Here is a 15,086-nt window from a genome sequence, read left to right on the forward strand (position 1 = left end):
GACGTAGGGGGGGCATGTATAGGACCATTTTGTAGGGGACGACGAGATCTACAATTTCTGTATAAAAATTCTTCGCTAGCATTAATATTTAACGAGTTATTGACGAAAAACGAAAAAACAGTTTTTTGCAAATTACTCGTTAACTATTAATGCTAGCGAAGAATTTTTATACAGAAATTATAGATCTCATCGTCCTATGCAAGAAAGGTTGTTTTTATTTCCTAGAACATTTTTTAATTTAGGATTTACCAAGAAGAAGAAGAATGCGTGAAAGTGGTAAGTGTAGATCGCCTTACTCTAGCTTTTACAATTGTGCAAGCCCTGATAATGGTCCACCACTAGAGCATAATTGAATGTAAATGTAAATGCTCGATTCGATTAGAAACCGCGCGTATAAATCATTGATGCATATAGCGATGAAAAACTGGCCGTGCCAGTGCATTATTAGTGAAGAATCGCGAACCTGAACGATCTATGCAAATACGTATTTACTCGTCATAGATCGGCTGTCTACCGATGCACACTGTTATAAATTCAGATGAATCAGCAACTCGAAATATCTGCAGAAAGACTGCGTTTTAATGCAACCGCCTTAGGCGCAGTTAATGATACTGTGTTATTAAAAACTTAAGAAATAAATATTTCGTTTTTTCTCATGGAATCACATCCATCATTATTATGTATATATATCTAAGTTATTGTATGTATTTTGGCTCTATACGTGTACACATCGCTCGCCGCACTCGTCCGTATATTATTTGTGGACAGAGTAGAATGAGTTATACATACAAATTTGGTTGCTTTCCTATAAGTGTTAGAGACAAACATATAGAGAGCTACTTTTCCACACAGCGTTTCACTTGTTTGATTCGTTACTCGCACTGTAATAGAAACTGATCTTTTCAAAGATCTCGAATTGTTAACAAGCCTAATATCCATCAAGTGGAACCCCGGCTGGACACGTGCACTGTGATCATCGATACGATCGAATAGTGATACGTTAATTAAACTGAGTATCGCACAGAATCGATGACAACAGTTGAACAGGGATCATATGCGAATGAAACGGGTGTCCCGAAGGCTGGGTACTAACGAGCGAGGATGCCGCTGGGAAGAGCGGTATACCGGTAAGAGGATTTGTTCGTACACGAGTGGCATAGCGTGCAGTAAACGAGTGATTTAGTCGCTTAGATCGAGGTCCGCATACCGAACGACTGTGACCGACTCTGGACGGAGAGCCTGACGAGACCCCGTTGGGCCTCGAGGCCTCAAGGCCGGTGAGCTCGTAAAGTCAATTCGTGCCTCTCCCTCGCTCGACCAAAGCGGATTTTCATCACGCCAAACGAAAACGTGCATCGGCTGCAACCTGCTGCAACCACTTCGTGGCTGACAGCCAGTCACGGGTAACGTACGTACCTCGAGGAGTACTTCTCGTTAATGTTAATGTTTGCAAATTGTGCGTTACGTCCGACCACCGGCTAAATTACAGGGTGAGTGCGAACCGCGACTATACACGCTTCAACTTTGGTGTATATCTCCGCGAGTTCTTATTGGGTAATTTTAAAGAGAATTGCCACGTTTGATAGATTAGAAATAAACAGGATCCTTGTATGGTAAATGGAAACCTGTGAGAAGCTCCTGGAAATGCTTATACATATTTGTTTATTCGAACACTCTATAAGAACCCGTTATAATAGAAGCGTGATATATGGGCTGTTTAAAAAAATCGGTACGATCACCTTGGCGACTAACAATGCGCTATTAATCTCCGCTCGAATTCACAACCCTATCTTTTTTTTCGATGTAACCTCTGTCCTTTTTCTCCTTAGTTCGCGCTAATTTATCGTTGTTGGACAAGTTCCGCTTATGGGAAACCCGGGGAGCGCAGATTTGCAAAAAAGATACGCCACGTGGTGTGTCCACGGTGGACGAATACCGCGGAGGAAAGCAGAAAACGCGCGCGATCCGCAAATTGGGACATGTAACGCGCGATTCCGTGAAATTTATCTGATTACAGCCGCGCGGGCAAATCGGACCTACTCTTCGACGTACGACCACGAGTTGAAAAACAGAACGACAACACATCTGATAAAACGGATCGACGCCGGCCGCGGCGACCGAGTTCGCGCGCGTTTCATTCGGAAAGAATCGAACACGAGACCCTTTTCATCGATCTACCTTACATTTTACATTTTTTATCTTCGATTCACTCTAAAATTCATCAATTACTTCATTGCATTTAGTTTTCACGTTATTCCAGCATATTTGTAGAACGGATAATTCTACGTGAAAAACGATTAGCTAAATAGCGAATAAGTAGAAGAGGTATTAAATTACGATTCACCGTTTTCACAGCTTATAATACACGTATCCATTCGAAATTCACGATCTCAGAAATAAGCTGAAAATTGGTAGATCTGGATGTTATTATAGCATGGTTCGCAACACAGTCGACTAATAAAAAGAAAGCCGGTGCGCCGAAAATAAACTATCCGTTTCCACCTGTTAAAATTCAACGTTCAATATTGTAGCGGTCTATCCTCTTTAACCGACGGCCTTGCTCGCCCCCGTTAAACAGACTCGTGTTCGCACACGTACGTGAACCAGCACGCTCGCAACCCTCGGTGTGGGTCGTCAACACATAGCTACCCGAGAAACTTTGTCCCCCACTCCCATCCTCCCCCTTGCACAGCAGCCCGCCACCCTTACCTCGACCCGAACCTCCCGTCACTTCGACCGCCGCCCCCCGTCGTACTTTCTACCAGTGACGTCATACTGCGACGTCGTCGATGACGTCATTGTTGTACCGCAGTTCCGTTCATCGATCGACGCCCACCCCTAGTCTCATTCAGGGGCGGAAAATCAGGTGCACTGGTTGCCACGCTGTGACGACCGTTTTCTGAGATTTAAAAGCGGCCTGCAGAGTTTTACTTTCCGGTAATTGAACCCGGTTTAATTATCCTTTGAACGATCCCTGGACACATCTTCGCTGCTATTCCAAGCACGACTCACTTTCAGTAATTGCTACTCTCGTGCCGAGTACTTCGAATCGATTCGAGATGCGAAGTGTCACGAAGAGAAAGTATTCGAGCACCTATGATACTGTTGAAAATTATTTGAGGAATCTTAGGTAAGATTAGGTAGCTGACTACGATGCTGTCTCCTCCGTCCTTGACTCGTTTCACGGAATTCACGCGTCTCGGTCGACATCCTCGAGATCGCACGGTTACGATGCTCGGTATTCCTCACGTGTTTGAATAAACTTAGAGAGGATAATCATTATGCGTCACTAGTTGCGTTAATGAGTCAACTTTCGAGACGTTAACGACGGAACGATCCCCGTGAGGCTGCTAGATGGAAAAGAATCATAAATCAGCAACGGAAGGGAGAACGGAAAAGCGTTAGAATTTATTAGTGGTATCGACAGTGGATAATCGACAACGTTTCATATAACTGTCCCGAGCATTCCCCGGCGAGGTCACACCAAGAGGACGACAGCTTTCTTGCATGAAAATTAAATGACGCACCGCTTATACACCGCGGAAGGTAGACAGATTAAGTTGTGTTATTTCTATTCGGCCGGATCTCGGATACGAAAGATGTATTGAAAAACTGGCATTACTAATATTGGAACGATTGGAACTATTTCAGTCAACCATTGTCGAAGTTCGACTGCCGGTTTAAACTTAGCTTGCTTTTGTTCGGTTACGAAAAATATTTGATTTGCAGTCGACCAAATTACTGCGTTGAATCAATACAAACCGCCTCGTCACTGGCACCACCTAGATAGCACATGTTTCGATACACTGATTTTCAGGTCGGCTAGAAGTCCGTCACCGTAAACAGAAGACATCCCCGGCTAACAATGAAGACATAATTTTTGAACAAATCAGCGCGCTACACCGTGGCAAAGTTTTAATATGAAAGCACGTGACAACCAGTCCTGACATAGTAGTTACCCATGTATCTACCTTCTCCCTTGACACGGCATTTGCATTTCTAGTCGATGACATCACATCGAGACTTACATCGAGCCGGATAAAAGTGCCGTTATATTTACGACAAGAAAGTAAAGGAAGAAGTGACAACCGTGCCTCCGATCAATCGACATTTTCATTGCAAATACCTCGACGCCTATTCTCCACAATTTCAATATCGAATACGTACTCTAACAAAAATAAATAGCTCCTCGCCTGACCATTCTCACAATTAACAATACGTCCAATTAGCAGAGCTTGTAATATGCTAATGCCTTCGGACGCACAATGCCGTTCAGTCCTACATCGATATTTCTAATTTCCAATTACCGCCACTCTCGAACGCGTATCGCCCAAGCAGCTCACCAGCGAAATGTTAAATGCTCGCGTAGCAACACCCCCGAAATATCACCTTGGACTACATTCCCCTAACGACACCTGCTCAGATCCCTACGACGCTTTTCCATACCTCAGCGAACTTGCGCAATCGACGGCTGATCTTCTTTCGCCGGTCGGTCATTCACCAAAGACCGGCACCGGTATTTACGTTTGCACGACGCGACGACGGTGCAAAAAGTTCGCAAGCACGCCCGCGATGCGTCGTCACGACTCGGCTTTGGCATGAGTCGTTGCCACCCTTCGTCTCAGCCGCGATCCGTTGCTCGTTTTTCCGTGGGACAGCGTCACGCGGAACCCGAGATCGAGACGTGCGCTAATCCTGAACGTCGGCGTGTTCGCGCGCATTTAAATTTAGCCACTGCGACGCCGACTATTACGCGAGCAAACGGGCCACTTACGGTTACTATCACACGACCGCCCTCCTCCGCGGGTTTTACTGCTCATTTCCCGGAAACGATTGCGCGTATGCACCCGTGACACCTCCGCAAAAATTACGAACACCGCGTCACGCGTACAATTTCAAGGTCGCGGGTCGAACGTCACGCTTTCGGGATCGTCACTATTTGGGAGCGGTCAGTGACGTTTATGCAATGCCAGTACGGTATTCGTTGAATTGTCAAATTAAATTGAATTCGTAATAAAGTACTTTGAGTAAAATATTCGTCGAGGCTGTGGCACCGAGTAATCTGAATATTGAACATTGAAAAAATAATAAATCTGTTCATTCACCATTATCAACCGTCACGTCAACGATCACCACGAGAGGTATTCCGCTAAATAGGTCCCTGGTTACCAATACCGTTCAGCGGGCACGGAGACGCTCTTCGGTATCGATAATAAAAAGGATGGTTCAAAATAGACCGGCAGATCGATAGGAAGTTACTTCATTTCCAGCAAACAGGATACCGTTGTGACGGGAACACGATCAGCAAAGGTTTGACCCGACACTGGTACGGTGACGCGCGTGAAAATTTCAGCGATCTCATGTCTGCACTGGCCACGTTCAAAACTTTCGTAAACACTCGAAAGTTCGTCGAGAACCGGCCCGGCGCGGCGCGGCGCACCTCGGAGCGGTTCACCGCGTCATAGTTCTCGCGTAGACGGACAGGCACGGAGACGGGGAAGAATCCAGCGCGAACGACGCGTTTCCGCGATTCGCGACGAAACGAGTCGCGTGAATAGCCGTGACGCGGAAAAGTTGAGGGAAACTCGTGACGAGAGCGAAAACGGAGCAGCGTGCGATATCGACGGCACCGCCAGTCGCCAACAACGACGTCGAAAGCGGTAACGAAGACAGCGACGAGGACGGCAATGCATAACGCCCGAAATAGCGTCGTCCTTGGCGGTACGTATGACGTCGTCATGCCGTCGTTCGGTCGATGACGGACGGGGGCGGCGTAGTGACGTCAGCATTAATGAGAGAGCGTCGCGACGCCGCCAACCCCGCCGTGCCACGGAGTTTGCGCGGGAACGAGGCGTCGTGCGTCAAGTTTGAATGAAACTGCCCACCGCGGGAATATACCCGCGCACCTATCTACGTCGTTATGTATTCTTTCACAGTAGGAGACCGTTGGATGGCTCCTCGCGAGCTCTGATCGATTAAAAAGACACTGGGCTATGCAAATCTCGACGAACGGATTGCGTCTCTATGACGTAATCGTTCGCGAGCTGATGTATAGCACTTTGATTTTCGATGTACGTACTGGGTATACAAGCGTTGCACGCAACCTAACTCTGACGTCCTCTCTGTATGGAAATAGCTGGATTTCGATGAAAATACATTCCCACAAGCAGAACCGTGTTAGATCCTTATTAACGAGAAATGTCGAACAATTATACGAACTTCGTAACAAGATCTCGAGCCCCATGCTTGCAACATTGGAGTGTTATATCATTGTATTCTTAACTCGAAATGAATCGGATCGAAACGATTTCTACGAAGACGGTAATTGTTGCGGTATTAGAGATCGATCGACGGATGGACGCGTGAAACAGGGAAAATTATAACCCGGCTTTCGAACGGCGTCAAAACTCGTGCGGTAAATCTATTTCAAGTGAAACAAGGCCGCGCGTCGTTCGGTCGCATTACACATTTTTACTCGATTCGTCCGAATTACCATAAACCTGTCGGGCATACGGCCCAGCTTCATCAAACCGTCGCGGCGCGTTACATGCGTTGCATACGGCTTCTACTTCCAGCAAGTCCGTCCTACTAAGCAGATTTCTTTATTCGCACCTCCCTCGGATCGACACAGATAATTCGCGATCACTATCGATCTCCAGTTAATCATGCATGCTAAAATATAACGAATCAAGTCCTCCCGGTATTTATAGCGCCACTGTCTGACTACTGACCCTTTCACTACTGGCACGCGCGTTTATATGCATCAACGTCACTTATCGATCCTAGAGTCATTATGCGAGTCACAATCTCATTACGCGCGGCTCGAGTAATCTCTCTTTCTCTAAACGAACGCATTCTCTGTCAGGGACTAATCAGGTTCTACCGGCTTCGCACGAACGCGGAAAAACATGTATGCAAAGGAGACTCCTTGCGTCTACATAGTAGGTATGTACTTTCCAAGATATCGGTCAATTTTTATACCCTTTTTCCTCGAAGTAGTATAGTCATCGTTGATGCATTTTGCGCCTCATTTATTTCGCGTGCATACGCGATGATCGCGCAATTTCGCGTTACGCAACGCGAAATTGCCGGTCGATCAACGAGTATCGATTTCGATTGATTGTAATTATTGCCGATACCGCCGGTCCGCGTCTTCCTTTCCCGCAAAAACACGCGTTAGGAAACCCGGCCCGTTCGGCGAGCTCGATGAAAGTTTGTGTAGCTGGAATCACATCGAATGAGGAACCATTACATAATTGAAGAAGCGGCGTAGCATTTATGCAATATGAATAGCCAGAACGCCCACCCACGCTGCGTCTTTCACCCTCGTTCCTTAGGCCGCAAGCTCCCTACGGTCGCTTCCTGATCGCATGTCTCGCGCCGGAACCAAGAACCGATTTCCCTCCTACGCGCGACCGCAGCTTCATGAAAAACGCAACGCCTCGCGTCGTTCCGAACTAGAACCTGTCGTCGCCTGCTCCTCATCATTCCCTTCCCTGCTATCGACGCCCGTCTTTCGTGAAGCTGATTAGAAATCCAACTACTGATAAGCAAAAATAAGGAAAACGTAGACAGTATCTTGAATGGAATGAATCAAGATTCGCGCAGTGATCAAACATACTATGCTTCTCGTAGTACCGCGATGTAAACACCTCATACATGTTAATCGTTCGGATGATTCACTATACCAAACGAAGACGATGTCGAAACGCGCGTTGCTTTCGAATCTACATTCCCGAGACGCGGACGCTAAGCTCGACGCGGCGGGGCGCGACGTAGATGAGTACGCGCGGGTGAGTCGCTGATCGTTCATCGTTCTAGCACGCCGAAAACGTGAAAAGTGTAACGGCACGTGACACACGGCGCGGTTATTCGTCTCTTCGGTCGCCTTTGTGTCCCGGCCAAGCAGCCGTGGATCGCCTACCTCGTACGTATATTTAGTTTGCCCAGTAAAACAATGCAATTGGCCTCTAGGAAACGTTGTCCGTCCCACGGGCACTCGCCGTCAAAATACTATCCAATTTTACGATTCTACGAACGATTCCGATTATTTTCACTTCGCCGTTTAACGATTCCGCCCGATCGGTGGAATTGTTAAGCTCTCCCGTGCGTTTGATTCCGCTGCGTTGGACGTATGAGCTTTCTGCGTCGATTTTAACAACTTGATCGCTTCTAAGAAGTCCCACGTTAAACGGAAGATATTTTCGTTAATACACGTGCGTTTAGAATCTATACAGACACGGTTATTTTACATTGTACAATATTATGCTCTTTACGTTACGAATTATCGATATACATACTAATTATTTCCGATAGAACAAGTTCGTTACTGCAGATCATGATCGAGTAAAGATTTTATCACAACGATATGCGATATTATGCGATAGCGATAGTGAGAAGTGTACGCGTTCGCCAAGCGTTTAAAAAGAATTAAGTAGTTAGAGACGTGCCAGTGCAGACGTCGTGAGCGCGTGTCCGCGCGGCGATGCACGTCTCGCTAATGTCTGACACGAGAGCCTGATTCCAGCTAACTACTTGCGGCGGTCAGCGCGTGGTTCTCCAAACGCGTTACTCCGAAAGTCTATTAAACGTAATATGCTATCAGAGGTACACGTACTGTTTGCAAACCAACGATTTTCCACGTGCAAATTAGTCTCGAAGCGTTTACCGACTGACTCCCGTCAGAAGGGAGATCGAAAGACTGTCACCTCTTACTGATTAGAATTCCCGATTTCGATATGTTTATCAGCTCCCCTCGGTTGTCGAAACTTTTTCCCTTTTTAAACCAGTGATGCCGATATATCGCAATTTACACGCCCACGTAACGGTCAAACTGACAGCCGATCGGATGCCGATAGCGAAACGGCGGCTTTTAACATTGCCGCGACACCAGCGGGCATTTAACGTGCAGTAGTCATAAGCGTTGATTTACCATTGTCACGGTCGTTACTCCCGACACGGCGAACTTGTGGTTTTTCGCAATTCGACTATCGCTCGCAACAATGTAGCCGAACCAGTGACCGCACCTGCACACGCGTTCTACTACTCGCGCCGGTTATATTTGATCGTTCGCGTACTCTCTTCTTTCTCGCGCGAGCCAAGTATGTACGCGGAAAAGAAACGCCTGTCTTGCACTCGGCCGATTGCCAGACTATATTTACCTTAACGTGCCGATTACACCTGTAAAGTATCGTGCCGAGCACACGGGCTATACCCGACTGAACGCGTGCCTGCTCGCGAATATGAGTTCTGTCTGCGAGGAAGCACACGTGAATTAATGATTTAAGTGCGTGCGAATGACTCGATCAAATCAATCTAATTGTAGATCAAATTTACGGGATTAATCGGGTTCGCCAATTTGGTGAAATAAATGCGAACAGTATTTTCGAGGAAGGGAATGACGACGATGATGGTGGTAATTTCAAAATGAAATCAATACGGGATTAAATAGTTATTAGATGCTTAATAATGATGAGAGCTCGTTCATAAATCAATTTGGAGAGATTCAGTTTTTAATACAATATATATAGATTTGAACGTTCTGTAATGAAAATATTTCACGATCAATCATCGAGTTATAGCCTTTCGATCTTGCTCGTAACTCGAATCGATTGACTGAGAAGTAACGATAGGAGGTTGCGTCTGTCCCATCGCTTCATCATTCGCCCCTCGTCTCCATTCCGTCCTTAATACCGTACCCATTAACAATTTTCATTATCCGTTGCATGTGCTATTGTCTAAAAAATTTCATCGTAACCTCGATCGGCAAGATACTTAAAATGACAGTTAAAACTTAACGAGAGTTTGATTAAAATAAAGCAAGCCTGGAAACACCGGTCTAAAACGGAACGTGATACGATCCATCTCACCGTCACCACCACCATCACCACCACCACCTTTCAACCACAACCTGGCAGCCATCAGAGAGCATTCATGTAATTTCGTTGTGCACGCCGGGCAAAAGGACGGTCCCAAGGTCTTTGTTTCATTCTTATCCCTCTGTTTTTTTTTTGTTTGTTACTAGATGACTTACACTTGTTCCAGTGATCGTGGCGTTGCGTCGATTGATGCTCGAAGTTCCGATGATGGTCATGATTGTTGTTGGTGTCTGCTGCAATGGTGACCGGGTGGTACGGTGCAGTTGGTAGATGGATCGTCGTCGATCGATCTTGGAGATCGTGATCGCGATCGTGATTGTGATCGACGACTAGATGCCTGCCGGTGGTAGCGCGCTGATGGGTGGCCGCAGCATCAACTGCGGCTGCTTCCGTGACCGTATCTTCCACGGTACGCATCGTACGCACGATCAACACTCTCGCGTCTCGTTCTTATTCGTCTCATTCACCAAACCCAGCCGGATACACCGTCAGGGATTCTGCCACGATCTCGTGTCTCTCCTCTCCTTCCGTTCTCTCCTTTCAACTGTCCCCGGCGCGCGGATGAAGATCGATGGCCGCGGCAATCGCGACCATCCTACGATCTCTCGCACTTTTCCTTTTCGTTTGCTTCCTGCCTTTCCTGCTGGCTGACTCTTCACGTCCTTGTGCACGTGCGACCGCGCATGTGCGCGATCACTACGCTAAACGGAAAAGCGAGTTGAAAAATGTTACACGTGATTTCGTTCGCCACGACGGTCGACTCTCGCGATGCACGATCTCGGTTAACGGAAAAATGGAATACCTGATACGCGACGATTCGCGTGTCGCTGAAGTAATACCTTGAACTTACGACTGGTCTTTGGGTAGATTGAAACATTAAAAGACAATAATCGTTCGTGAAAGTGTGAACGTGAGAAAAGTGCAAGGTGGACGAGTAAAGGACGATGAGCGACGGGTGAGAGCGAAAGGGGATGAAAGAACCGTGGCAAGGAGTACTGCGGCGGCGATCGATAATTCTCACGAGTTGTAAACACCGGTTATATCAGTCAGAAATACGTGGAATTCCTCGACTATGTTATTATCATTATCGGCATCGGCATCGTGTCGGGTGAAGCGAAAAACGGGACAAAAAACGAAACGAGTGGCGAGTGCTCATATATTACGTGATTCCAGCCCAAAGTCGCACGCACACAACTCACCCACAACACACGAAAAACAGTGATGACACACGTGTAGGTATCACCGACCTGTCTGCGTTGTCGTAGGGCTAGATGAATCCTTCTGGAATAGGTCTTCGGAGGTAAGCACTCCACCGAGGAGCTCGAACACTTCTCGCATGCAGAATCCTGTGTTACGTTCCTCGGTTTAATACGAAAATTTATCGTTCCTCCCTCCCAACGGGCGACATCGTTCTTCTCACTGTAATCGTTGTTACGTTCTCCAAAACGGAGCCGTTCGAACCGGTCGCGTCGACGGATCCCTTCAGCATCGGCTCGTCGTACACTCTTCACACCGATCGAATCGTGTCTCCGAATGTTCTTACGTCGGAAATATCCAAACCGATGTTCGTGTCGCGCGTCCGCAAATCGCAGCTTAACGGGAAGCTGTCAGAAGGTAACCACGAGACACAGGCCGAACCGCGTACACGCGGAACCACGCGCGTTCGAACGCGCTAGCAAACTCCCTCTCTCCCGTTGGTCACGCGAAACTCAAATACGAACGTCCTTGGCTGTGCACCACCTTTTCTTCCTCGTTCGCGTGTGTAATCCCCAGTTTTCTTACACTTGACACGCTCTATCTCACGATGCACGAGCTGCTTACCACACGAAACTGGCGTTGACACAGTCGTTGACACGGATATTAAAAACCGTACGATTAATCGACGTAATCCGATGGACAATCGAGAGAATTAATTGAAGAATGAAAGATGTGTGAGAGAAAAGAGAAAGAGAGAGAGAGAGAAGAAGAGAAGTGAGGAACAACGCGGGCACGTTTTGCAAGAAAACGATACGCTCTTGCACGGGTGGCCGGCCGCCGCGTAACTGAGTCCGGATCGCGCGCGTTCCTCCGCTATATTAAAACCGTAGCGTGTGTAGCGGCGGCGGTGGTGGCGAACGGCGCTAACGATGACGTCATCTCGGACGTCATAACACACACGACAGCAGCCGGTGGATCGATGGACCTGGCTCGAGTGAGCGTCCCTATTGGCTCACGGGACTGATGATGTCGTTACGGTGACGTCAGCACGCCACCCACCAAACCACCCGTCTTCCACCACGCTGGTCTCGCCAACCCCATGCAAGTTAAACTGATCTAACACGACCCGACTCAACCGATCATCCTTTTCTTCCTCTCTGTTTTCTTTTCCTCCTTCTTACGTTTCCGACACATTCTACGCTTCCGACATCCTCTCTCCTCTCGTTCCTTTTCTTGGACATCGGTTTAGTTCTATTTTCTATCGGCGTCCCGTTCTCTCTTTCGTTGGCTTCCTCGCCGTCTTTGGCCCCGCTTCAGCTGGTGGTTGCGCGGCGCACTCTTGGCACCAATCATTGCTTTTGAATTATCGATGAGCCACGGGTAAAAATGGACTACCGTCGAAACTGACAGATGAAAATTGAACTTGGATAATATCGTTTGTCAACCCTCAACGGAAGTATCGAATAATGGTCGTTAATTTCGATTAGATATAGCAACGGTTTCCATGATCAAATTACGACAAAAGAAGAGCTACGTTGCACTCCAAAGAACAAAATTATTTCGTCTGTTTCTGACGTCGAATATACGACACGGAATATCGTATAAAATCGAAATGAGAAGTGTCATCGTAAGCTGATAGATCTCCTCGATACAACTTGGTTCTCCGATCAGCTATTGCAGTATAATTACGTTATAAATCAATCGTAACGTAAACGGTCTCTAATTACCGCGATACCATTCGCAATTATTCACCTCCGCCCGTCAATCTAACACGCCGTTTATCCGTCAATGGACCAGCCGCAGATTGACGCACAGACGCGTGATTAAACGAACACGGAAATCCTTTGCGAGTGCTCCTTGATGACCACGAGTCCGGAAATAATGCCAATTAAACTGCATCTTCTGCTACTCGTGGCATGGAACTACGTCATAATTCACCCTCGTTCATCAGCAGCCGCGTACCAGCTCGTCGTAATCGTTTGTTTCTGTGTACGTGCGCGTGGGTCACTGGTAGACAGAGGCGTCAGCGTGAGAACGGCGCAGGTCAGACAAAGATGCCGCGCGCGAACAGGGGATGAAGAGAGAGAACACGATCGTCGACGACGATGTAACGGAGAGAGACGGAACTACGATTCACCACCGGGGGGTGCCGACGTCGTCGCATCACTCTCTTCTTCCGTTCCCGACTCCACCACCTCTGCAACCTTCATTCATGGATCACTCGACTGGCACGCCGCAGCTCCCCCCGTGCCAACCAACAGCCCCGTCCCTACCCCCGGCCCGAACCACCGGCCCTGGTGACTGGTGCACGCGTGCGGTAGAGCGGAGGCGTAAGCATGAGCCGACGTCGCCCCAGTTAATCACCCGTGAGACGAGCTCACTTCGACACGTGACGAAACACCGGTATCGTGTCGGCCACCTGTAAAACGTGTACTGATCTGGAAGAGGAAGGATAAGGTCGTTCGATCGGTTCGCCGGACGGTCTCTTGGGAAGAATTCAGCCGCAACGAGAAACCCCGGAGTGTGTGAACTCAGCTTGGACGCTGATCTGAATAACGTTCCTTAGATGATCTCATGAAGAAGTTTGTAATCATAAATAACCGAGCTCACCGTTACTATAATAAGTGTTAAAAATATTGAAGAGACAAATGCACTTTCCTTCAGAAGAAGATAAATAGACATAGACAAAATATATATCCATTTTTGTCAATCACAATAATCTGCTGCATAGGAAAATTAGTTTAAATAATAAAAGGTTTATTAAGGCTGTATTGGCTATACAGTCAATCCCACAAGTTTATGCACTTTAGAAACGCATTTTTTAAAAAGAAATCAGACGTCGGAAGAACATTGCTAATAATAAACAACAAAAAAATTTTTTCGGTTTTTCCGAGATTTTTCCAAGGGGTATCCCTTCAATTTCTTCCAAATTTTCGTTTTTGGCCAATAACTCCCAAACCGTTGGATATACGGAAAAATTGTATATGACCTTTCTTGTAGAGGATGATGAGATCTACAATTTCTATGTAAAAATTTTTCGCTAGCGTCAATAGTTAACGAGTAATTTGCAAAAAACTATTTTTTCGTTTTTCGTCAATAACTCGTTAAATATTATTGCTAGCGAAGAATTTTTATACAGAAATTGTAGATCTCGTCGTCCCCTACAAAATGGTCCTATACATGCCCCCCTACATCCATCCGTTCGGGAGTTATTGACAAAAAACGAAATTTATTTCCAAAAGTTCGCCGTTTCGACGCTGGGATGGTCGGATTTTGTCAACATCAATAAAATGCCAAATAATCATACGTAACTCGTTAAATATCGAAGTTAGAAGGAAAACAACTTTTATTTGAAGCATTTTTCACAATTTTGTTCATATGCCTTTTGGTATACCACGCTAGTTAAACAAGATGGATAGTTCATTGTTTAGCAGATTGTGTAAGATTAAGCGAACAACGTCCTCGCTAAATCTTATTGCGAGAGAAGTGACTATTTATAAAGTCTAGCCAACATGTATGCATAATTTAATGCAACGTTCAGATTACGTCATTCAGATTAATTAAATGATGGTGAATTTTGTTTTCTGCCGTCCCGAAGATGCAGACGTTTATAGAATCGAAGGTCGTTTTATTCGCCACCTGCGAATCGAGTACTGATCTAGGATAGTCTGGAGAGGGTAAGGTCGTTCGATCGATTCACAAACTGGAATCTTCCGGTGGGACGTCGTGGGTGAAGGTCGCCGTGACTATCAAAACGATTGGTTGCACGAGACAACGTACTGCGACGAGTTTTGTGTGTCGCGTTAAAAAAAAAAAGAAGAATGAAGAGGAGGTGGAAAAAGGAGAATTAAAAAAGTTGTTTGCCTCGGCACGCTCTAGTGACACAGTGGCGAACTGGATGATAGATTCAGAATTTTTGGGACTTCAAGGAAATCGATAAAACTAGCATTATTCAATAGTTCATAAATATGCAACGGTACGGTAGAAGAACTCCTGGCTATCGTTGAAACG

General features: G+C 46.5%; 1 protein-coding gene across 3 annotated transcripts in view; it reads right to left on the minus strand.

The window, feature by feature from the left end:
• Positions 1 to 11,939, minus strand: part of Hr38 (Hormone receptor-like in 38) — a 38,491-nt gene extending 26,552 nt beyond the window's left edge. Inside the window, exons 1-2 of one of the 3 annotated variants that reach the window (XM_026818597.1) lie at positions 11,126 to 11,183; positions 10,034 to 10,579 (exon numbers count right to left, since the gene is read on the minus strand). In XM_026818597.1, coding sequence (XP_026674398.1) covers positions 10,034 to 10,295 — 262 coding nt within the window. In that variant the 5' untranslated portion in view covers positions 10,296 to 10,579; positions 11,126 to 11,183. Of the gene's footprint in view, positions 1 to 10,033; positions 10,580 to 11,125 lie in introns of all 3 variants that reach the window. The other 2 variants (XM_026818596.1, XM_018034864.2) reach the window with 2 other exon arrangements.
• Between the last annotated feature and the right edge of the window lie 3,147 nt (positions 11,940 to 15,086).

This window comes from Ceratina calcarata, unplaced genomic scaffold (genome assembly GCF_001652005.2).
Source record: "Ceratina calcarata isolate Rehan_Ccalc_2016 unplaced genomic scaffold, ASM165200v1 scaffold81, whole genome shotgun sequence".
Classification (NCBI taxonomy): Eukaryota; Metazoa; Arthropoda; class Insecta; order Hymenoptera; family Apidae; genus Ceratina; species Ceratina calcarata.